The sequence below is a fragment of the Malaclemys terrapin genome, chromosome 3 (genome assembly GCF_027887155.1).
Source record: "Malaclemys terrapin pileata isolate rMalTer1 chromosome 3, rMalTer1.hap1, whole genome shotgun sequence".
Lineage (NCBI taxonomy): Eukaryota > Metazoa > Chordata > Testudines > Emydidae > Malaclemys > Malaclemys terrapin.
In genome coordinates, this window is record NC_071507.1 from 59,534,898 (window position 1) to 59,559,114 (window position 24,217).

Consider the following 24,217-nt stretch of genomic DNA (forward strand, 5'->3'; position numbering starts at 1 on the left):
GCACTGTCTGAATTTAGCTGTGTGGCTGTTTCTCTATCTAGATACTGTGGGTACACATAGAACATACCACTATGCCTTCCCCGCCCCCAACCCCCGCACAATCTTCAAAGGGTCTTCTGGGGTGTGCCAGTTTTACTGGCAATTTTAAAATCCAGGACTAGATGTTTTACTAAAAGATCTGCTCTAGGAATTATTTTGGGGAAGTTCTATGGTCTGTGCTACACAGGAGGTCAGATGGATGCTCACAATAGTCCTTTCTGGCCTTGAAAACTATGAATGATGGTTGCTAGATCTGTTACACATTATATCACAACAGACACCATCTGCCTAGTCAAACCACCTACAGCAGATATCAATATAAAACCTGTCATAAAGATAAAGAGGGTATGTGAGGCCTATGTGAGATCACTATTTTCAAAGCAAACAGTTTCAGTTCAGTAATTTGAATTAGAGAGACAAGGTTTTCCCAGACCTGGAGAAGAGCTCTGTGTAAACTCAAAATCTGGTCTCTCTCACCAACAAAAGTTGGTCCAATAAAAGGTATTACTTTACTCACCTTGTCTCTCTAATATCCTGGGACCAACAGAGCTCCAACACCACTGTACACAGTCATTTGAATGGTCAGTTTCATCAAACATGGGTCAGTCTGAATTAAGAGCAAGTTTCTTTTTTCTTTAAAGAGATCCTGTATAGTACTTGTTGAGGAATAAAGTAATGTAACAAAATGGCATTAGTGTGTATGTTTAATGCAAATTCCTCAGGCATTGCCTCCTTTATGATGGAAGGGAGCAATGTAGAAAAGTCCATTAAGAACTTCACTATGAGGGTTAAACATACTTAGGACGTGCTTAAATATTATGGTGATGGACATTATAAAAAAACCTTAGATCGAGAGAGGTGCTACTGTGCGCCAATGGGTAAAATTAGAATTGCTCATTTGTATGTAAATAGGACAGATACTACTAATAGTTAAAAGGAATTCCCTTTTAGCGTCAATCATAGGAGTCTGTAGTCTTGAATCAGAAAGATCTTGAGTTCTACCCTACCTGCTTTCATGAGCTGAGACTTTTTAAATAGTCATAGTGATAGTTACAATATCATCATGCAGACACAAAACTTCCCACTTGTCTCTTCAATTTTCTCAGATTAGTCCTATCCTTGTAACACTTGCACATAAACAGCCTACAATTGTACTGATTCTATTTGCTGCTTTATTTCACTGTAAACTCATCTAATTTGCTGTTTTCCCCAAGAAAGCAGTAAAAGCTTTCTCCTGAGTGTGTTTGAGATTACAGGTGTGATTCTATATCCATTTTTATTACCTGACCACATTTCTAATCTCTCTCCCTTTTATGCTGTTGCTCCATCTTTACAGGTGTTAGTGGCATTTTGTACTTTCAGATCAGCTGCAGCTATAATTATTGAAGCATACTGCTTCCTTCCTCTAACAGCTTGTTAGTGAATACAGTAAACATGACCAGACCAAAAGTGGAATCCAGTGCCATACCATTAGACCTGCTCTAACTCAATTTGCTGTAATTTATCATTGCCCTTTGTGATCCTCCACACACTCTTCAGTCCATGCATCAGTGTCGCTGTACCTGAAATTTTTTTCCTCAAAAGAAGATATAGTATCAATAGCCGGGTCACCCATTCTACGATTCAAAAAACATGTCAGGCTCCCAAAATAATGAAATTGCTTTAAATAGCGTGAGACTTATTTTAAATAAATACAAGGTGTGTCTCTTTTGTCTGATTGGTGGCCCAGCTATTCTCTGTCATGAGGGCTAAAAAACTTTTTTTTTTTAAACGAAAGTTAAATCTCATGTAGCTACATGATCGCAGAAGCTGGGGCTTTAAGGCAAACGCCAAATGCCGTAAGACTCCTGCTCTCGCACAGAGGGCATTGCCCCCCTTACACAAGGGGCAGCTGGAACATTTACATTCAACTCTGCTATGCGGGTGAGGCGGGACTCGGTGCCCCCTGTACGACCAAAGGGGGCGGGGCGGCTCCCCGCCTCTGTGCGGGCCTGGGAGCGCGCGAGGCACCAGCGCGTTCTGCACCGGGACTGGGTGGGTGGAGCCCCAGAGAAGAAACGCCGCTCGCTGATTGGAGTGGGGGTAGTCAGACGGCCACTGCCGTCTCTCCGGAATGCGCATGCGTAGCTCGCTGGCGCACCGGCACCGCCCTCTTTCACCCCCGGCGCAGAGCATGCTGGGTAGTGTTCCTTGGTTACCGTTGCTATGCAGGGCCTAGTCTCCCCCTCCCCCCCATGAGCGGCGAGATGGTGAAGCAAACGATCCAGATCTATGCCCGGGTGAAGCCCCTGGCCAGGCGGCAGCAAGCGGGGGTAGGTGGCCGCGGGGGAGGTAGCCGGGCTGCAGCCGGCCTGGGGAGCGCATGGTGTCGAGGGGCAACCCGGGGGTGGAGCGGGGTGCCTGGGGCAGGGGGCAGCCCGAGGTGAGTGGGGGCGGGCACCGGGGGGCAGCCCGGGACGCCCCGCTGGGGGAGGGGGTTGATATGAGCTGTTTGAGGTTCCCCTTCACTATTCCTAGTTTATGAGGCTGGTTAACTTGCCAGCCTTGAGCTCCCCCCGGCTCTGAGCGGCGATGTACTTAATGCTGAAGAGGACTTGCTGCAGCGCCGGGATGGTTTTAAGTGGCCCGGTGCAGAGTAGACATTGACTGTTAAAGGGAGCCTTAAAAAACTAAATTGTGCTCTAGTAAAGCGTGTGACCTTTGGGCGAAAGGAGCTGATTTTCTACACCGGGGTCAGCAGCCTTTCGGAAGTGGTGTGCCGAGTCTTCATTTATTCACTCTAATTTAAGGTTTCGCGTGCCAGTAATACATGTTAACGTTTTTAGAAGGTCTCTTTCTATAAGTCTATAATATAGAACTAAACTATTGTTCTATGTAAAGTAAATAAGGTTTTAAAAATGTTTAAGAAGCTTCATTTAAAATTAAATTAAAATGCAGAGCCCTCCGAACCGGTGGCCAGAACCTGGGCAGTGTGAGTGCCACTGAAAATCAGCTCAGGTGCTGCCTTCAGCACGTGTGCCATAGGTTGCCTACCCCTGTTCTACATACTTACAGGAAGCTTGTTTAATGAAACCATCATTGTGGATGTTGGAAGTGAATACTTGAGTTGAAATATTTCATCTTCATTGAAATGAAAAATAAAAAGTTTAATGAAATGTAGGTTTCGCCATAAATCTCTTTAAAAAACAACCCCCCCTCCCAAAAAAACCCAAGCTCTTTAAATTGTGGTCCAAAAACTACCTGATGATTGCCTTATTAATCTCACAGAATAAACACTTCTTCAGGTTTTTTTTTTTTTTTTAAATAAACCTTTGGTCAGATATTTGAAAGTGGTTTTATTAAGCTAATTTTATCAAGGGACTTGGTGTCTAATTGCATTTAGATATTTTGAAATCTTATTCTGGGGTGGGTGGGTGAAAGAGAGACAGTTCTCTACTGTGTAATGCAGAATCCCCTGTAGCTCAAATGGCAAAGGCTATATTTTTGAAGGAGGGCAAACTGGGCTTTCTCCCTTCAGTCACCATGGAATTCTGATTATAGATTCCTGTGTATGATCTTAATGAGATGATGAAGTTAAACACATCAACATGGTACAAACCACTGTTCTATTGCTGAAGTCATTTTGTTTTGCAGATTTATTCAGTTGGTGAAGATGAAAAGTCAGCCTCCAGCTTAGAGATTATTGTTCCACGTGACTTGGCAGATGGATTTGTCAATAATAAACGAGAAAGCTACAAGTTTAAGTAAGTTTATTTTGCTCTGATTTTTTCCTCATGCAATTTATACTATGATCACTTTCAACATTACCAGATCTGTGTTATAGCCAAGCTTATTATTTTTCTTCCTGTTAAAGACAGTCCATTTTCTATATTCAGTGTCACCGTTGCCTACAGAGAAGATTATTGGGTAAGGATCAGCCACTAGATTCAGTGTGCCAGTCCTGTGGAGAGTCAGTAAAAGGTTCTTATTAATCTCTGATCCACACAATATAGTTTTTGGTATATTTAGTAAGATTTTTAAAAAGACTTTTTAACAAGAGGAATCTTTCAGTGCTGCAGTACATTATACTCTATCATGATTTCAGGGCAAGACATGATAAAACTAGAAAAGTTTAATAGCTGAACTTGTATGCTTCATCAAACTATTATATGACATTGTGGTAAAAATGCCTGAGTCCTGTTTACAGGCCTGCACCCGTGCAGCTGGCTATAAAGTTTTAGTGTAGACAAGGCCAGAGTGCGGGAGGGACCTTATGGTCCTGCAGAAACTAGTGAGCCAGCGTAGGGTGGATAATGACTTTAGCCAAAGATTTGTTGACAAAAAGCACTTTCTAACAGGAATTTGTTGATTTCAGGCCTAACCAAAACATACTGAAGACAATTATAGTTTGTCAAATGAAAAGGGAAACTATCAGCTTAGAAAAAATATTTATACATTTCTATGAAAATATTACAAACAACAAGTAAAAACAATTATTTGATAGCATCCTTTGTATGGAAAATTTGGATGCAACATTTTGTATGGAATTTCATATTAATTGAAATTTGATGCTGAAGAAAATCTAAAATCTACTGTAGAGTAGGACTCCAAACATCTGTAACTCATGCTGATGTCACTGGACAGGCTGTATGCAACACCAGTTTAGGTTGTAGATGCCCATGCCAGCTTAATGGATGCTGACATTCTCTGTGTCTTTATTGTTCCTATCGGGAGTCTGTGCAAATGAATTCTGAGAAATACTGAGCATTGTGATCCTTAAGGAAATGCTCTTTGTTTTCAATTTTTTATCATAAAGCCATATATACAAAAGGAATGCTACATGCCAAACCCTTTTTCTTTCCTCCCTAAAACTCACTATTTTTTGGTGAAGTCTTCCTACACTAGTCATCTCACCAACTAAGGGCCTGATCCTGCAATTCTGTACTCCTGTGCGCAGTGTCATTAAAATCAACAAATTCAGTACAACTACTCATCTGAATAAAGGTTTACAAGATAGGGACCTATGTCTCCATACCTCATGCACTGAATATTTCCCCATGTATTGCATTTGCCTGAGTAACTGTACACTGTAAACCCTTTGAGACCCACACCATGTTTTTTACATGTTCTGTGAAGTAAGAACTATGTAAACTTATAGTGCCAAACAGAACAACTGCAGATGTTGGCTTATAGTAAGTGGTAGAAGCTTAGATTTTTTTTATTTGATGTTCATCTATTGATTACAATGTTTCCTAGCTGCTACATTTCATTGTAGTCTAAAAATTGGAAGCCTGGCTGTACCGTTTATATGTGCTGTTTGGTTATAGGATAATTAATTTATCCAGTTTTCAGTGTGATGCCAGTTGCAAACACTGATCCCCTTGATAGCTGTAAAATACAGGTTTTTTCCCCTAAACTACCTCATTTTATCAGGGGGTTTTATTGTACAGATCTTGTCAAAGCAGTACTGTTTACAATCTATTTGTATACAATAGCACAACAGGACACTGTGGTTAAGGCTACAGGGAAAACATTGTACTAGGTTATGTAAGCCCAATGATGTAAACATGGACTAGTTACAAACAGAAAAACAAAAATTATGAATCAAGTAGTGTTTGAAGATACTGCATGATTATTTGTTTATTATTTTCAGATTTCAGAAAATTTTTGATCAGGAGGCAAAACAAGATGCAGTTTTTGAAAGCATTGCCAAACCAGTTGCGGAATGGTAGGTTTTAATCTTGTAGATAATCAGCAGTTACATGGGGTCACTGGTAACTTTCATTATACCATTTGAAAGCAATCTGATAATCATTTGCCATGGTGATTTAAAAATGGATTATGCTTTTATTCTCTAAATGCTGGTCCATCTGAATCTGATAGGCATGCAAGAATTCCATGGATGTTCTGCTTATAGAAAGGCTCCATCGTCAGCCCCTAACTTAGCATTGCTATGATTTCCTGTTTTGTTGATGTTATATGGGAAACCAGAGGAATTCATATTAGGTTAGTTCTTCTTATTCCACTGATTTATCTCCATTGGTCCTTCAGAAAAGTTAATTTCATAGCCCTCACACTATGCAACTCTAAAGAAAAGGGTTATGCATGAGGAAATCTAATCTCCCTGTTTAGTTTTTATTAACTTTAATATGATTTAAGGAGAATTATGAATGGGCCTCCAGTTTTGTCCTTACTACTTTCTGCTTAATGTACATACTCATGATGGTGTTGGTGACACTATATCTTGACTCCTTATTATAATAACTAAAGAATGTTAATGTTGTAGAATGAAGTTCTCAAGTCTGATTCCTTCATTTATAACTAAAATTAAGACTTTGTTTTTAAATTTTACTGGTTTGTATTGATATCTTCAACAAAAGACTTTGATAGGATAGATGAACCTGTGCCGTGCCTGGCAAGTAGAGAGTTAAAACCCTGTCTCGAGCATGCCAGAGCTTGGATTATCAGCATTCTTAGGAAACTCAAGTTACCAAAGCTAATTGGCAACAATGCATCTTTTTTTTTTTTTATTATTTTATTTTTTATTTTAAGAGAGTGGGGTTACACAGGGAGTTTGCTGGAAGGTGTGAGGACCAGCTGGGTGTGTTCCATAGCTCACCTATACAGTGCTTCTGAGCTGTGGGAATCTACACCCTTTTTCTTTTTTTATTTGAACCCGTGCTGATGTGAGTCCCTGCAATTAGATTTTATGGCTGTGAGGGTGTAAAATCCTTGAGAAATGGATTTGGTTTAAATAGGAGAGTCTGTTGAATGGCTCTTTTTAAAGCAGATATTTTATAAAAATCTACCTCTTGCTTGACTCACTAAATAAATACTACATGATAATCTGGTCAAGAAATTGAAATAATGGGCCACTTTACCCTAAATTTTCTTTATGAACCATATTAAAATATACTGAAAGTAATATATTGTGAAACACGTACACCAATCACTGAGGTCTGTTGACTCCCATATGCTGAAGGAGCTATGTTCTTAATAGAACAATCCAAAACCTTCCAAGTCTGTTTTGAAATAGGTTTGTAAATTTCATTTCCCTCCCTCCGCGCCCCCTCCCCCCCAAAGAAACAGTTTTGGCTTTGAAATTAACCCCATTTTTCCTATGATCAAATTTCATGTGCACATTTGTAGCTGCATGAGTTCCCAGCAGTTGCTGTGTCATAAGTGGAAATGGGGCTGTCTGCCATATTGGAAGATGGGAGGGCTATGGTGGAGTGGGAAAGTGTTGGAGAAAGTCAGGATAGAATTCCTTTCCCTTCACTGTTGTCTCTCTTAGGATCTGTGTGCCCATCTTTATACGATACTTCTCAGTTTAGCTGAACAGACCCTTCTGATCACATGGGACTCATTTAACTAATTTGTTATTTATATCTCATAATTTAAAAAAAGACTTGAAATCATCTAGCTGTGCATATACCTGAGCTAATGTAAATGCATGTTTCCCTTCCTTCCCTCCCTACTCCTTACACCCATTGTTACGTTCTGTCTGAAATTAGGTTGTAAACTCTTTGGAATATTCTGTTTTAATATAATATCCAGGGCTTTGGAGCAGAGCCTGGAGCGTGGAGCAGCTCCGGAGCAGTGGAGCTGCAGGTTTTTGCCTGGAGCTGGAGCGGAACCGGAGTACAGCTCCAAAGCCCTGAAATATCTAGCAATGGGTCATTGTCCTGACTGGGGCCTCTAGTCATCTACTAAAGTAATAATTCTAATGATAATAAGTCATTAAAAAAACCCACACAAGAGTAGTACCAAGAAGACTGCCACTGGGAGACTTGCCCTATGTGCCCTGTACCAATAAAACAAGTTTGAACCTGAAATGCAGCACAAACAGCAACCTTATAATTTGCGTGTATCTTAAAAAGAACAATCTAACTCTGTAACAAATTACCGCCAGTTAATGATTGCAGATTAATCTCATGTCAGGGCTGATTTCAAGCATTTTCTATTTGGAGTCTAACATTTAAGAGATTTACTATATAGATCCTCTTTCAGGAAAATAGGTTAATAAATACAGTAGCAAACCTGTATCATTTGATGTTTTTAATTAAGATGGTAAGTATTTTTCTTCTTGTGAAGAGTTCGTTTATTGTGGATGATGGAGTTTGCTTTGTCTTATGCTAGATGAGCCAATTGGTTTGTTCCAAAACAGAGCAAATAGTAGGACTATTTCTGCCTTAACAAAATATAAAATGAAATAGGGCACATATCAAATGTTTCCTTTTGAGGACACTCTTTCTTGAGAACCTGTAATCTTTCTTTTGATGGTTTAAAGGCTTGGGAGTGAGGGCGGGGGCTGTTCATAAAGGGCCTGATCCAAAGCCCATTGAAATCAATAGGAATCTTTCTGCTGACTTCAGTGAGCTATGGCTGGAGCCAAGAGAGAGCAGACTTTCTAATAACAATCAGATATGGCTCGGTTCTGTTTCATAAGAGAAATCACCTCCAGGTATTCCCCAGAATCTTGTCCATTATTGACTATATGTTATAATGTCTGAAGCAGCAAGAATATAGTGAAATGTGTAAACAATTTTAGAGAGAGGTTTCACTAGTAATCTAAAATGTCTGGAAAAAATATTTGCTAAATCCTTTGTTATAATACAAAGCATTGGAAGTGTACCACAGGTAGCAGTTCTGTACTGGTGGGGGATAGACTAAATGACCTAATAGGACATTTCCATCCCTAATGTATATGATTACATGAATGCAGTGAGCATTCTCTAGTTTTATTTCTGTCTTTTTGATTTCAATGTAAGTGGTCAATTTTCTATCCCATTCCTTTAGTAACATAGTGAAACTACTTAGAGGATGTATTTTATCTCCTAAAAACTTAGGGGTTTGGGTTTGTGTGTGTTACTGTCTAATCAAGAAAAGAATATAGCCTCCACCAGTTCGAGACATCACCAAACTAATGAAGATGTATTAGTTATATTAAGGGCATGATCCAGCACCCATCTGAGTCAATGGAGTCCTGTCTTTGTACTCTTAGAGTCTGTGCCTGAGAGGTACCCTTAATTCCTGTTGGTTAATAGCATCAGGCCTATAGATTATAAATTCCTTGAAGCAGGGAGCCTGTGTTACTCTTTGTTTGGTTCAGAACTGAACATGGTGGTGGTGCCGCCAAATAAGGAAATTATGAACTCTGTTTCTGAATGATTAGAAGATAAAGGATACATAGCATATTCCCAAATTCTGTATATTCTTATTTCTAAACTTTCAAAGCCCTGCATCAGTTTTAAAATTCTCCATTCCCATTAGAGACAGATGGAAGTCTCCTTCCTTTGAAACATCAGAGATGGCCACAGCTGGAGATGAGACAATGGCAGGATGAGCTGGTGCTCTGAGGTAACACTGAGCATTATCTCAGTCAGGTGCTTGGCTAACTGGTTCTTGCTCACATGTCCAGGGTCTAACTGCTTGCTATATGTGGGGTCAGGAAGGAATTTCCCCACATATCAGATTGGCAGTGACTTTGGGGGTAGGGGCTTGCCTTCTTCTGCAGCATGGGGTGCAGGTCACTTGCCAGGATCATCTAGGTATATCTCACTTAATCAATTCCCTGCTGTTGCAGGGGCCTCAGGCATTAGTGCACCTCAGTCCCCTCTTATTCTCTGCCCGAGACGCATCTTCTGAGGAAAAAATCATTATTGTATCTCCAAGTGTTTCTCATTTACATCGTTTTACTTTTCTTCATAATCTGAAATAAAATATCTTGTTTTCAGTACTTAATAACAATGTCTGACTATACAATTCCATGAATATGTAACACTTCATGTATTTAAAAAACTATTTATGTGGTATAAACAGTGAGCTAGCTGCTTCACAGCTGAGTATGAAGATTTTAAAATATAGACAATGCATATATAGAACAGGGTTACAGGAAATCAACAGGCAAATGTAGTTGTTGTTTGTATCACCTAGAAACCGCAGACACATTGGATATCCATTGTGCTGGATGCTGGACAAACCTTTTAAAAGACATCTCCTGCCTGAGGAACTTATGATTTAAAAGGCTAAATTGAGCCTTTAGGCTCATCCTTTTGTAAGGGGCAGTTCACTGCTGCACTGGCCCAGGAGTTGCTCTGGAAAGGAATTATTACTCAGTGTCCCAATTCCCTCCCTTCTCCCAGGTTTGCTTCTGTGGAGCAGTAACTAATTGCATGCCTTCAGAAGGTGGTATCATTTCCACTGGCTGACACAAAGCAATGGGTAGAAATGTAGTTCCACCTATTCCCCGTAACTCTACATCTCCATCCCACCCACCTGTTTTGAGACTTGCAGCCCCTGCCCTCTCCTCATGCTCACACTAAAGCCATGATGCAAGGACCACTAATACACCATTGCTGGAGGGTGGGAGGATCTTCCTTCCCTTCCTTATATTAGCCTGAGTCACAATCTGGACCTAAAATAAGACTAGACAAAATAAGTGGGTGTAACAAACCAAGGAGGAAATGGGAGAAAGAGTGAAGTCAACAGAGGCAGGAACATGTGGTTATGTACAATGGCTATGTGCACACTTTGCAGATTTGAATCTTAACATTAATGTCTCCTTTATATATAATTAGTGATCCTGGGTAGCCATTTACCTGGCAATCAGACATCATGGTTCATATGCATATCACCAGTTTCACAATTATTTTTAAAGAACTTTTCCTATTCCCTTTCTTGTATTCCTCCCTCCCTTATTGTCAGTTTAGTTAATTCTTGTTTTATGGGGAGGGGGCACTTGAGTTTATAGGCTTCCTGAAGTGTGGTTTAAGGAGAGGCTTGGATGGGAGGATGGAGGTAGGGCAGGCCAGGTCAGGAGTGGGGTTCAGGAGGCATATTGGGGTGCATGGAAGAAGGTATGGGAGTGAATAGGAGGAGAACACACAGAGTCAGATTGGAGGGAGCAGGAAATGACAAAATGAAATTTTATGTAGATGTTTTGCTAATTTTCTCCAGAACTCCGAAATAAGTATACCTGTTATTCACCCAGGCACAAACTGCATTCAGTCAATGAGACAGTCTATTTTGATCTAGATAAGTTCAAATGTGTGCCAAAATCCAGTTAAGGTATTGGAAATATCTTCCTGCCTATATGAAGATTGATTAAATATTAACAGATAGTGATGCAGGGGGATTTCCTCCCGAAGAGGAAATACTTGCAATCTTAATGCAGAAGCTGCTATATAGCTACTATATTAACCAAACTACAGCTGACCATTCATTGTCCCTTTCTTTTGCTCTTAAGTTTTCTAAATGCTTAAACATCTATTTTTCACCGTAGGTAAAAATTAATGTTAATGTTAGAGAAATGAAGGACCCAAAGAATAGATATTAGAAGATACACATGCACTGAGAAAAACAGATTCTAAAAATGAGAAATCTTTCTGCAATTCCAACTGTCCTTAAAACAGTGTCCTATCCTCAAGGGCTCATATTAATTTTTGCAAGTATGAGACAATTGCTGAATTTTTGTGTATTGTACGTTTTTTGTGCATAAATGCTGTATGAATTTGTCATCTTTTTGTTCTTCAAGTTACGTAGGGGACTCTCTCTCCCCTTCTCTCTCGCAAAAAAAAAAAAAAATTAATTGCCCATTATTCTTTGTTCATTGTCCCCATCACTCAGCTGCGGTGTAACATAACACATTTTCCATCTTCTTGGTCTTGTTTTGTGGCACTGCTGGGTGCAACTGCAGCATGTTGATTCTGGACTTGAAGGTAGTATTGGCTGGTACAGTAGGTTGCTGGGTGATTTAACTGGCAGAAAGAATTGTTTCCAACACAGTGGCCTCATAAAGGAAAGTCTGTCTTATATATTTATGCTAATGATTCTGAATTCTGAATAAAGTATTGTCAGCTCTCTTGTTACAAATTATTAATAAACCCTGTCTTTTAGATTGTACGATTCTTGGGGCAGGGAGTATCATTAACATTTGTACAGCACCTAGTGAAATGGGTCCTGGAAGCCTCTAGATCTCATTGATGTGATATGTTATATTATTAATGAGTCATTGGCACAGAGCTTCATAAACGGTTCCTTGAGCTTTATGGTAATATGGCTAAGTTAAAGAACACATAACCACAGTAGCTATGTTTATAACACAGTTTGTTCTCTCTGGAATTCTAGAAATTAAGGTGTAAACATCCGTCGTGATTATTCATGGTTCTAAATGGTAGACTTGAATGAATGATTGTCCATTCCTGAGCAGTTTATATTCCTGAGTCAGTGTGGTGAGCAATGGCTGAGTTCTGCTCTAGATAAACTTCCATCATAGCTTTATTATTACTAATGCGGGCAGTTTTGGCACAAAAGGTTTGTGGGATCACTTTCCTTTTGGATGCCAGTTTGACACAACCCAGTTTAAAAATTGTGCTAAATTGGAGAATCAGACAATAATGATTCTTCTTGAAATGGCTGCAACCATGGGGCCATATGAAGTGCAAGGATTCATTAACATTTCATCAAACCACTATTATAGGGCACAGTATTTGTAAGATTTATTTTGACACCAATTGCAGATTTTCAGACTGTTAAAGAAATCTGCTTATTATAGGTTACAGTGCGACTGTTTGGGTGGTTGCATAGAGCATCTTTTTCAATAAAATACCATTTTTTATGCAATGTTCATGGCTGAACTTGCATATTTTAGAGAACTTGTTGGAGTAATGCAGGAAATAATGTTGCACCTCCTTTTTCAGGAAAATTATCAATTTCTAAAGAAACTGATGTGTGCAGTGAACTCTTGAAAAAAAAACAGTGCTGTTATATATATGTTTGGGAGTTGGACATATCTATGAAATGTGAGATATCACCAAATTAGATTTATACCACAATTCTGGCAAAGATATAAAAAGAAGATGTCGTGTTGAGATATCTTGTTTATTTTAATTAAAAGGAACTTTTATCTGTGCTCCAAACGAGAAGGGATATTTAAGTACTGAGATTCTCCAAAGGCAAATCCTCCTTCAAAATTACTTTCTCAGAGTTTAAAAATAAAATAAAGTTCACAAGTCTCTTAATCATAAACAAATACCTGGGAGTTGGATTTGCCAGGAGTGTGTTGAATTTTATTGTGAGTTGACTATGGATTAAGGGCTTTTGAAACAGGGAGAGGGAAAGTGCAGGGACATCAGGAAAATAATCAAAGATAGTGGGATTTGAAATGAGGAGAGATGAGATGTTATCAAAAGATCAAAGATACTGAAGTTTTCCTACTTTCTTCATTAGTTTAGTATTTGCATAGCTGTTGAACAACCAGCTATATTTAGATGACCAATAATTTAAAATGAAGTAATCAGAACCCATGTTAGAATAATGAGTGACATAAACTAATAAAGTCAGGTAATTTAGAGTTAGAGTTAAAATTGTTCCTTAGTGCCAAATACTTCTCTTGGCTGCACATACGCATCCATGGACAGAACTTATTCCTTAATCAGTTCCTTTGTTCGTAGGTATTAGCATGTGATTTGTTGGAGTATGGTGCTTACACACAGTATACTTAGTTAAAGGATGGAGTTTCTGAATTTCTGTGAGTTTTTTAAGGGCACTAAATATATTCCTTCCTGCAAGATTTACTTTTCTTTTTAATCTTAATTTAGATGACTGAGCAGTATGTCTAGAACCATGGATGCAGAGTCAGAGCAAGATATGGCGAAATGTCTGTGCCAGTTTCATAAGTAGTCTTACTGATCTTGCTTCTGGATCTAATGGGTAGGCTTCACTTAATCATTTGTAAGGTGGGCCATATCCCTTCATCACTAGTAAATGCTAGTGATGAGAATTTGAGAATAAGATTTTCACACCTGGTTTGGATCCTTTATACTGGGTAAAAGGATAGACGTGGCATAAAGGGGAGCTAAAAATCCTGTATCTGGCATCGGAAGGATTTCCTGGGCAGAGATACTGTGGAAGACTGCCATAAGGCTGCCTTCCGAGAACCCCATCATAAGCTCTGACATAGGTCAGAGGTTCTCAAATGGGGGGGATGGACATTCCCGGGGGAGTGCAGAATGTATTCTGGGTGTGTGAGAAGCTTTGGGGGAAAAGAAACTTACTGCACACATTTTACCCACAGCAATGAATAAGTAGCAAAGTTGATTCCTCCAGATTTAGACTCATAGGACTGGAAGGGACATTGAGAGGTCATCTAGTCCAGTCCCCTGCACTCATGGAAAGACTAAGTATTATCTAGACCATCCCTAACAGGTGTTTGTCTAATCTACTCTTAAAAATCTCCAATGATGGAGATTCCACAACCTCCCTAGGCAATTTATTCCAGTGCTTAACCACCCTGACAGTTAGGAAGTTTTTCATAATGTCCAACCTAAACATCCCTTGCTGCAATTTAAGCCCATTGCTTCTTGTCCTGTCCTCAGAGATTAAGAAAAACAATTTTTCTCTCTCTGCCTTGTAACAAACTTTTATGTGCTTGAAAACAGTTATGTCCTCTCTGTTTTTTCTTTTCCAGACTAAACAAACTCATTTTTTTCAATCTTTCCTCATAGGTCATGTTTTCTAGACCTTTAATCATTTTTTGTTGCTCTTTCTGGATTTTCTCTAATTTGTCCACATCTGTCCTCAGATGGCGCTGTGCATTTTGATGGATTTCTGTTAAGCATGCATAGCATTATACAAAGTCATTGCCATCTGTACGTTAACCTGTTTGCTATGACACGGTGTGCACATTTAATTGTAAGCATTGACCACAATAGCAGTCTTGCTTTTGCTTTGTTACAATGGATTGTTGGCTTTGTTTGAATCAATGCCTTTCTGTTTTTAATATTTAGTGAGAGTTACATGTTGATTTATTTATTGGTATATACACTTGTGTGGCGGGAGGGGTGTGTGTAAACTACTACAGACACAAAGAAGGGGGCCATAATCAAATAAGTTTGAGAACCACTGGCATAGGTGGTATGGCAGGAGTTATGAATGATATGTTGGGGGTGGGACCACAGCATGTAATGCTTCAAAGATTTCAAGCAGTGCTGTTGCCCATAGGGCAGCTCCAGGAGCCTGTGTAAATTAGGCAATCCCCCTCATCCTACCCCACTAGACTGCCTAAATTATATTGGAGGCCTCTCCAATACATGGAGCAGTCCAGGATCAGGAGGGCATAAAGGTGGCTTAAAGCCACGCTGCGAATTCTGTATTGAACTTCTTAGAGGCACAGTATAGAATCTCACCCTGGGTCTCTTATTTCTTGGCTATGTTAACTATTGTCTTTGTGAGGATGTCTGCTATCCTAACACAACTAATAGTCAGGCTACTTTGTTCAAGAAACTCTCTCCTAACATTTGCCACCTCCCTAATTTTTGACCTGTTTAAAAACCCTCTCTTTCTGGGAGAGATTGAGAAGATAAAGGTAAACCAACTCCAGCTACATAACAAAAAAGTATGTCCTTGGAGTTTGTGAACAGAAATTTCCTACATTGTGGCCTCTGCATATTTCCACTTGTCGGATGTGCCCACATCCAGTCAATCCAAAAATGTGTGATTTAATGTATAGCAAATGCAATGTAATGTGTAAATGTATATAAAAAAGAGGATGTCTGTGTAACTTCGGATGTGTGGTATGCCCTATACCCATCCCCTATGCTTGAGTCTGATCAGCTCAGCAAAGCTTTGCTGTACGCCAAATAAAGCAACTTGAGTGACAAAATTCAGAGTCAAAATGAGTGTTTTGGATCCCAGAGAACTGGATGAAGTGTTCGCCCAGAACTTGACAAGGTGTTCTGGATAAGCCAAGTGGAAAAAGTCTTGGAGGGAATCCCAACGCTACCTAAAGTCGGCCAAAAGAGATTACAAGCATTACGCTAACCTTTGTCAGCAGGCAACCCCTCAAATCACAGTTGGAGATAAAGTATAGCTCTCAGTGTAACACCTTGACTCTACCTGGCCTTCAAGAAGTTGATTTACCTATATCTTGACCCATTCCAGGTCATCCAACAGATCAACCATGTGGCCTTTAAACTCCAACCTCATAGAGTGATGAAAATGCACCCAGTATTCCATGTATCCTTGATGAAAAAGCTCACCATCTACTTCCCTGTCAGGTCCAGGGGCATGAGAAATATCCTGTGAAGCAGATTTTGTACTCCAAAATTCTCAGAGGAAAGCTCTGGTTATGGTCCAGTTGATTGTTCGTGAGAGCCAACCAAAAATATGCAAGAACGTGACCTGAATCAAGAATTCTATCAGTCAAACCCTGATATACCTGGTCCGAAGACATTTGGTAGACGTCTTTTAAGGGGAGAGGGATAATGTAATGAGTCATAGCTGAGCCTGATGAGTGATCTCTGAGCCTGATAAGTGCTGTTGAGCCTGATGAGTCAACCCTCAGCCTGAGATAGCTGATATACTGTACTTGGACTTTCAGAAAGCCTTTGACAAGACCCCACACCAAAGGCTCTTAAGCAAAGTACACAGTCATGAATGAGAGAAGGTCCCTTCATGGATAAGATAGGAAACAAACAGTACAAATAAATGATCAGTTTTCACAGTGGAGAGAGGTGAATAGCAGGGTCCTCCTAGGGTGACCAGATGTCCTAATTTTATAGGGACAGTCCTGATTTTTGGGTCTTTTTCTTATATAGGCTCCTATTAACCCCCACCCCCTGTCCCGATTTTTCACACTTGCTGTCTGGTCACCCTAGGTCCTCCAAGGATCTGACTGGAACCAGTGCTGTTCGTAAATGATCTGCAAAAAGGGGTAAAAGTGAGGTGGCAAAGTTTGCAGACAATACAAAATTAATAAAGATAGTTATGTCCAAAACTAACTGTGAAGAGTTACAAAAGGATCTCACAAAACTGGGTGACTGGGCAACAAAATGGCAGATGAAATTCAGTGTTGATAAGTGCAAAATAATGCACATTGGAAAACATAATTGTACATACAAAATGCTGGGGTCTAATTTAGCTATTATCACTCAGGAAAGAGATCTTGGAGTCATCCTGGATAGTTCTCTGAAAACATCTGCTCAATGTACAGTGGCAGTCAAAAAAGGTAATGTTAGGAACCATTAGGAAAGAGAGAGACAATAAGACAGAAAATATCATGCCGTTATATAAATCCATGGTATGCCCACACCTTGAATACTGTGTGTAGTTCTGGTTGCCCCATCTCAAAAAAGATACATTAGAAATGGAAAAGGTACAGAGAAAGGCAACAAAAATTGTTAGGGGTATGTTACAGTTTCTATATGAGGAAAGATTAAAAAGACTGGAACTGTTCAGTTTAGAAAAGAGACAACTAAAGGGGGATATGATAGAGGTCTGTAAAATCATGAATGATATAGAAAAAGTGAATAGGGAAGTGTCATTTACCCTTTCACATAACACAATAACTAGGGATCATCCAATGAAATTAATAATTTTAAACCTGTTGCCTAAGATAAGGAAGCACTTCTTCACATAATGCACAGTCAAGCTGTGGACTCATTGCCAGGAGATGTTGTGAAGGTCAAAAGTATAAATGGGTTCAAAAAGGATTAGATAAATTCATGGAGGATAGGTCCATCAATGGCTATTGGCCAAGATGGTCAGGGATGCAGCCCCATTCTCTGGGTGTCCCTAAACCTCTCACTGCCATAAGTGGGATGTGTCATTCAATAATTGCCCTTTTCTGTTAATTCCTTGTGAAGCTTCTGGTACCAGCCACTGTTGGAAGACAGGATACTGGGCTAGACGGACATTGGTCTGTCCCAGTATGACCATTCTTATGTTCTTCTCCCTGAGCCTAATTGGCTGAGTCTAGGTTGATTGTCATGGAGCCCTCAAGTAATCTGGAGATGAAGATCTAAGTGCCACCAAGGCCAGGGATATAGGCTCCCAATGAAAGCAACTACTCCAGTCTACTCAGTGTCACTACCTCACCAGCTGTATCCCCCACTGCTTGTTGATTCTAACTGCCTGTGCCCCTGTTCGTGCTTGCTCCTGTTTCAGGCCCAATCTGTGCCTTCTACAGCCATATTCCAACCCACTCTTGGTTCCTGATTCCTTCTCTAACCCCTGGCTCTGGTCCCTGGCCTGTCCACTAGGGCTGACCACCGCTTCTACAACCACTAGGCCTACCCATCCACTTACCAGCTTCTGACACCATGTTTGCTCCATGCTGCCAACACTTCTCTATCACCACTGGAAACTCAGGCCAGGTTTCTGCTGGGGGACCTGTGAAGCTATACAGTGCAGGAAGTGCCACCCAGAAGAGCCTGAGTGACAGCCTACTGATTGGGCCATGCTGATGTATAAAGCCATCACAGAGAGCTTTCTAAGCAACGATGGAGACCTTCTGCTCCAGTCCATGCCTTGCTGTGAACCCCAGACTCCGGCTTCTGATCCTTGCTTGACCCCAGCTCTGATACTTGCATCTTGTCTGCAACTTGGCACCTACCCTGACTTCTGGCATCCTGACCTGGCTTGGCCCCTGACTTTGCTACTTGTCTCCTGACAGCAACTTGGTATCCAACTTGTGCACACAGGCAACTCACAGCCCAGTCCTGACACCAGTCCCAACAGTTTGCTGAGACCCTCTCCAGCGGTCCCATCCAACCCCTCCATAGAAGATGGAAGGGAGGGCAACTCTCCAACCAGCAGTTCTGTGAGGGCCTGGGACCTGCAGGACCAAGTCACCCTTCTGCAACTGAAGAACCTTGTGCTACAGATCCAAGCTATGCAGTTTGCAGCCCAGTCACAGAACCTGCATGAGCATTTAGCTCAGTTGCATATCCAGGTGATGCAGCTCACTGCAGACCCTATGTGAACAGCTAGCATCTCACAGGAGATGCAGCTACACACATCCCTCAGCAGACTACCCACCTCCTGAACAGGCTCCCACCTCCCAAACAGGCTCCCACATTGCTGCTGCCAGAATGGTTCTGAACCAATGCAGGCTACTCTTCCTGCCCCGCCCCCAAATGTACCCCAGAGACAAGATGAAGTGGGGCTAGCAGTTAGCTTCCTCACCAGCAAAGCACTCAACTACGCTTCCCCCTATTAGAGTAGAACAGCCCAGTACTCTCTGACAGGGATGCCTTCCTACAAGCCTTCTTTGATAACCCACATCGTTTCTGCTCTGCAGAGGCGGCCCCCCAGAAGTTTCATTAGGGGCAAGGACTGGCCACCTCCTATGCTGCTCATTTCCGATATCTTGCAGCTGTTGTCAAATGGAATGAGGCAGCTCAACAACACCAACTCTGGTGAGGACTCAGTGCAGATGTAAAAGATGATCTAGCCCACATTGAAAACCCTACACCCCTAGAGGCATTTATTGATCTCCCCATGTCATCGAGTCTTGGCTGCGCGAGCAGAAGGAGTAAAGAAGGGGCAGCCTGATACTCTCACATCCGCCTGCTACACCAAAGTCTGTAGCACCGAGTCCTGCAACTGAGTCAGTGCAGGTCGAGCTGGATTACTGACGTCTGACTCTGGAGGAGAAAGAATATTGATTGCAGTCGAACCTCTGTTTTTACTGTGGGGAGCCAGGACATGCACTTGCCTCCTGTCCAGATTGAAAGAGCTTGGGAAACGGACCAGCCCACGCTCAGTTTGGGGGTACAGCCTGGGAATCATCAGAGTGCCATGCTCTGGAACCATCCCCTAACCCTCGAGAAGAACCTTACCTGGGAACGACAGGGTCTCCCAGCATTTCCAATTGCTCCTGCAATTGCAGATCTTGGGGGAGGCAAGACAGATTCCTCTGCAGTTGATGATGATAGACACTGGAGCTGCTGCCAACTTTATAGATGTTAAGGCAGCCCAAACACTCCAGATCCTTCTCTTGGCAAATCTCACACTATACCTGGCTGAGACGAAAGATGGGTGGCTCCTATCATCAGGACTGGTGACTCAAGAGACCATCTTCCTAGAGTCCATAGTGGAAGTGTACTGGGAAATAATATGCTCTGATGTGATCTGCACATGTAATGGGCATTCCTTGGTTGGAGAGGCATGATCTGTGTATCTCCTGGTGGTGGAGGAACATTATTTTCTCCTCCGAATATTGCCAGAAATCTTGCTTCCAACAAATGGACCAACCTCCGTTGGAGTCACACCGACAAGACTGGACCAGCAACGCCCTGAGGGAGGGGGTGAAGGGCAATATAAGAATCTGTGTGACTAAAACGTCAGACCATGGGAGTTCCAGGCTGCTGACACTTCCGCATCACCACCAGAAGTACAGGCTGGCTTTCCGCTGGGGGACCCTGTAGAGCTAGATACTGCAGGAAGTATTGCCCAGCGAGGCTGCAGTGGTGGCTCCTCACAGCCTACTGATTGGCCCATGCCGGTATATAAACAAAAAATCCATCACAGGGAGCTGTCTGAGCAACGACGCAGACTGACTGCTTGCTTCCACTCCAGTCCTTGCCTTGCTGTGAACCCCAGACTCTTGCTCCTGACCCTGGTTCAACCCCAACTCCTTGCCTTCTGTCTACCTCACCACCTGACCCTGAATTCCTGGCATCCTGACCCAACATGACCCTACTCGTCTCCTGACCGCAACTTGGTGACTTACCCTTGCATGCAGGTTGCCCACAGTCTGACCCTGACAATACTTCTCTATAGTCAAGCCTACTGTGACAGGTTGGATCACAGAAACCCCTTTGGGAACTGCCAACTGATGTGCCAAGATGATTTCTGCCCCTGCTTTCCCTACCAGTTTGGGACTCCAGCACCCTGTCTTGTTGAGCCAGACATGCCAGTCTGTTCCAACACAGACCCAGGATCTGAACCACGTGCCGCAAAGCTGCAGACTTAACTGAAAGCAACTTAAGAAGTGTTCCTGTCTATAACACTCAGAGGCCCAACTCCCAATGGGGTCCAAACCCCAAATAAATCCATTTTACCCTGTAAAACGTATACAGGGTAAACTCATAAATTGTTCACCCTCTATAACACTGATAGAGAGATATGCACAGCTGTCCCGTCCCCCCCTCAGGTATTAATACATATGCTAGGTTAATTAATTAGTAAAAAGTGATTTTATTAAATGCAGAAAGTAGGATTTAAGTGGTTCCAAGTCTTGACAGACAGAACAAAGTGAATTACCAAGTAAAATAAAATAAAGCACGCAAGTCTGAATCTAATACAGTAAGAAAACTGAGTACAGATAAAAACCTCACCCTTAGAGGAATTCCAGTAAGCTTCCTTTTACAGGCTAGTAGTCTCCTTCTAGTCTGGGTCCAGCAATAACTCACACCCCTTGTAGTTACTGTCCTTTGTTCCAGTTTCTTTCAGGTATCCTTGGGGGTGGAGAGGCTATCTCTTGAGCCAGCTGACAACAAAAAGGAGGGGTCTCCCAGGGGTTTAAGTAGACTTTCTCTTTTGGGTGGAGACCCCCTCCTCTCTCCTATGCAAAGTCCAGCTGCAAGATGGAGTTTTGGAGTCACATGGGCAAGTCACATGTCCATGCATGACTGAGTTTCTTACCAGCCAAGCCACATTCCTGGGAAAGCTCCAATGTGGATTGGCATCTTCGAGTTCATTGTTGGCTTAAGTGGTTCTTGATTGGGCACTTAATTTGCACATTCCTTTCTCAAGAAGTTGACCAAATGCTTTACTCAGGCTACTTAGAAATCAAGCAAGTATACAGCCAATATTCCTAATTTCAAGTACAAAAAGGATACATGCATACAAATAAGAGGAATGTATTCAGTAGATCATAACCTTTACATAGATATGTTACATAGCATAAATAGCATAAAATATATTCCAGTTATATATACATTCATAAGCATAATTCCCATGAAGCCTTATAAGGTACACCATCACGCCTGCTATTATCCATCAGGGCTTTCAGTCCTCCGACAGCACTTTGTCTCCTTACCTCAGTTTTCTTGATGTTAAGAAATGCTGTCACTACCTCAAAAATGTAAAAGATATAACCTTTTCCTCCCCATTTAAAGGAGAGTCTAGCCAGAAACTAAATAAATCCTTTAGCCCCATGGGTCTGAACACTTGCTTCACTTAAGATTTGTTTAAGAAAAACTAAGGTATAATCAGGTAATATTGCTTCCTCCCCACCCCTTAAGTTTCCAAGGGACCTGAAATTCTGCTGGTTTTAAGGATCTTACTCTTAGAATCTAATGTTACAAAAATTAAGAATATATTTATTATGCATGGGTGCTTTCATTTTCTTGCAATTTTTGAGTATCTTCAGGCTCCTGTGATCCTTGCCTACAAAAGCATGTGGAAGGGCCAGTATTTCTGTAAACTAACAAACACAAAATGCTGTAAGATCACTAAGCCTTATGTTCAAATCAAACTCACTGATCCTATTACTAGGTCTTTATGATCAATATTTCTGTAATCATCTCTATATGAGCTTGCAACATTGTGTTCAGTATCAATTACGTGGATTTTTACTTTCTCAACAAACTGCTGTGGTTTTTCAATAGTAACCAATTATTCCTACATTCTTTACTAATCTAAACATACATGCACTGGTTCTAGACTTCATGATACAGCCTTTTAAAGTCCTATGTGATACACTGAATTTTGTGCCCATAGACCTCTACTTTTGAAGAATGATGCCATCTTTATTCTTGGAAGAGTACTGCCTGAAAAAATCCTCTTCAAGGGCTCAATTGGATAAAGTTGCCAATCACTCTCACCTCCTACTGAAGTCAAACAAAAGAAAATTTAAGTTAGTAGAGAAGACTTTACTCATCACTTCTCAAGACTGGGACCTAAGTGAGAAGTTTCTAGTTTGGGGTTTGTTTGTTTGTTTGTTTGTCACAGAAGAATCTGAGACAGATCTTACAGTTTAAATCTTGCAGTTCGGAGAGCCAGTTTGTTGTATTCCTCAACAAAGCTAAATCTAACAGCAGAGCTAGCTCAGAATGTTCTCATCATGGCTCAAGCAAAAGAGTCCCTGCACTCTCTCTAACAATGCGCATAAGAAGCAAAAATACATTTCTGTGTCCTTAAACTTAAGACAGAGAAAATGTTCGTCATAAATTAGAACAAAATGTAGTCAGAAAACCAGCCACAATAAAACAACCTCAATCTGCTTTCACAAAAGAGAAAGTGTATTTTTACTGTTTGCTGTTATTGGATTCTAAACTGCTCTTTATACTAACCCTTTCCATTTCAAAGAGGAAGTTACTGAACTATATTCTAGAAGATCTCCAGAAATTGTCTACTCTGTATAGCTGTTCAACTTGAGTCATTTCTAAACATTTGAAAACATCTGTTTTGCATATTTCCCAAATAAAGGCCCTCAAGGTGAAAATAAGCATCTATTGGGGATGAGATAAATCAGTTGATCTACCAAAAATACAAATACAGTAATATGTGTGACAGCTATTTTCTACACAGGTATCTAAATTGAGATCTTTAATGAAATAATTTAGAAGTATGTATGGTAAGAAATGGTCATTATTATTGCTAATTAGTATTATAACCCATCACCGTAATATCAAGACACTAAGAAAAGAAAATAAATTGATAAAGGATTTATGAGAGATTTGGAAAACATTATAAAAGGAAAAAAAATGTATACACAACCTTGCTGATCTTTGAATAAATTACACAGATTAGTCCCTAATTAGAGAAGATAGTTTTTGTCCCTTTCATAAATCAATATGCTATTGTATGCACAGCATTTATTTTAATCTTCCAGTATAGGTAATTAGTCTTTTTGTACTAATCTTTTGGTGTCAACAATTGCTGAATTTTTCTCAGAGAATTTTTTTAAAAAAATAGTAGCTACTCTATAATTGGTAAGTGATTTTTAAAATATAACCCTAAGCCTAACCCTTTGTTCCTGTAAAAATGTAAAAACACATTTTTGAGACAACAACTCCTCTTATGAACTAAAAATCAGAAAAGTTAGGATATTGTAGCTCATTTTCTTTTCAAGTCAAAAGTTTCTATTTTAGAGAAAATACATATACAATACACCGCAACGAGCCGTATTCAGGTTACTTGCCAAAAGTTGAGTGAAATGTGTGAACAGTTGGCTTAGCTGAGGATCATTTACTTTATAAATGTTGTAATCTATTTTTCATGTTCTACAGTTCTGCATGTAAAATTAAACACAAGTTGACATTCCATTATATTTTAAAGATGAAATTTACCAAATGTAGAAACTTGCCAGTACAGTACATGTTTCTTCATCTGATAATATACACAGGTAAAAACTTACTAATTTTTATATTTAAAGTGGAATATGTATTTGAAAATGTAATTCAATATA

The 24,217-nt window shown here is 40.5% G+C and overlaps 1 protein-coding gene across 4 annotated transcripts in view; it reads left to right on the plus strand.

The window, feature by feature from the left end:
• The first annotated feature begins 2,270 nt into the window (after positions 1–2,270).
• KIF6 (kinesin family member 6) overlaps positions 2,271–24,217 on the plus strand; it is a 271,652-nt gene continuing 249,705 nt past the window's right edge. For all 4 annotated transcript variants that reach the window (XM_054024404.1, XM_054024405.1, XM_054024406.1 and 1 more), the window contains exons 1-3: positions 2,271–2,351; positions 3,673–3,782; positions 5,672–5,746. In XM_054024404.1, coding sequence (XP_053880379.1) covers positions 2,274–2,351; positions 3,673–3,782; positions 5,672–5,746 — 263 coding nt within the window. In that variant the 5' untranslated portion in view covers positions 2,271–2,273. The remainder of the gene's footprint in view (positions 2,352–3,672; positions 3,783–5,671; positions 5,747–24,217) is intronic.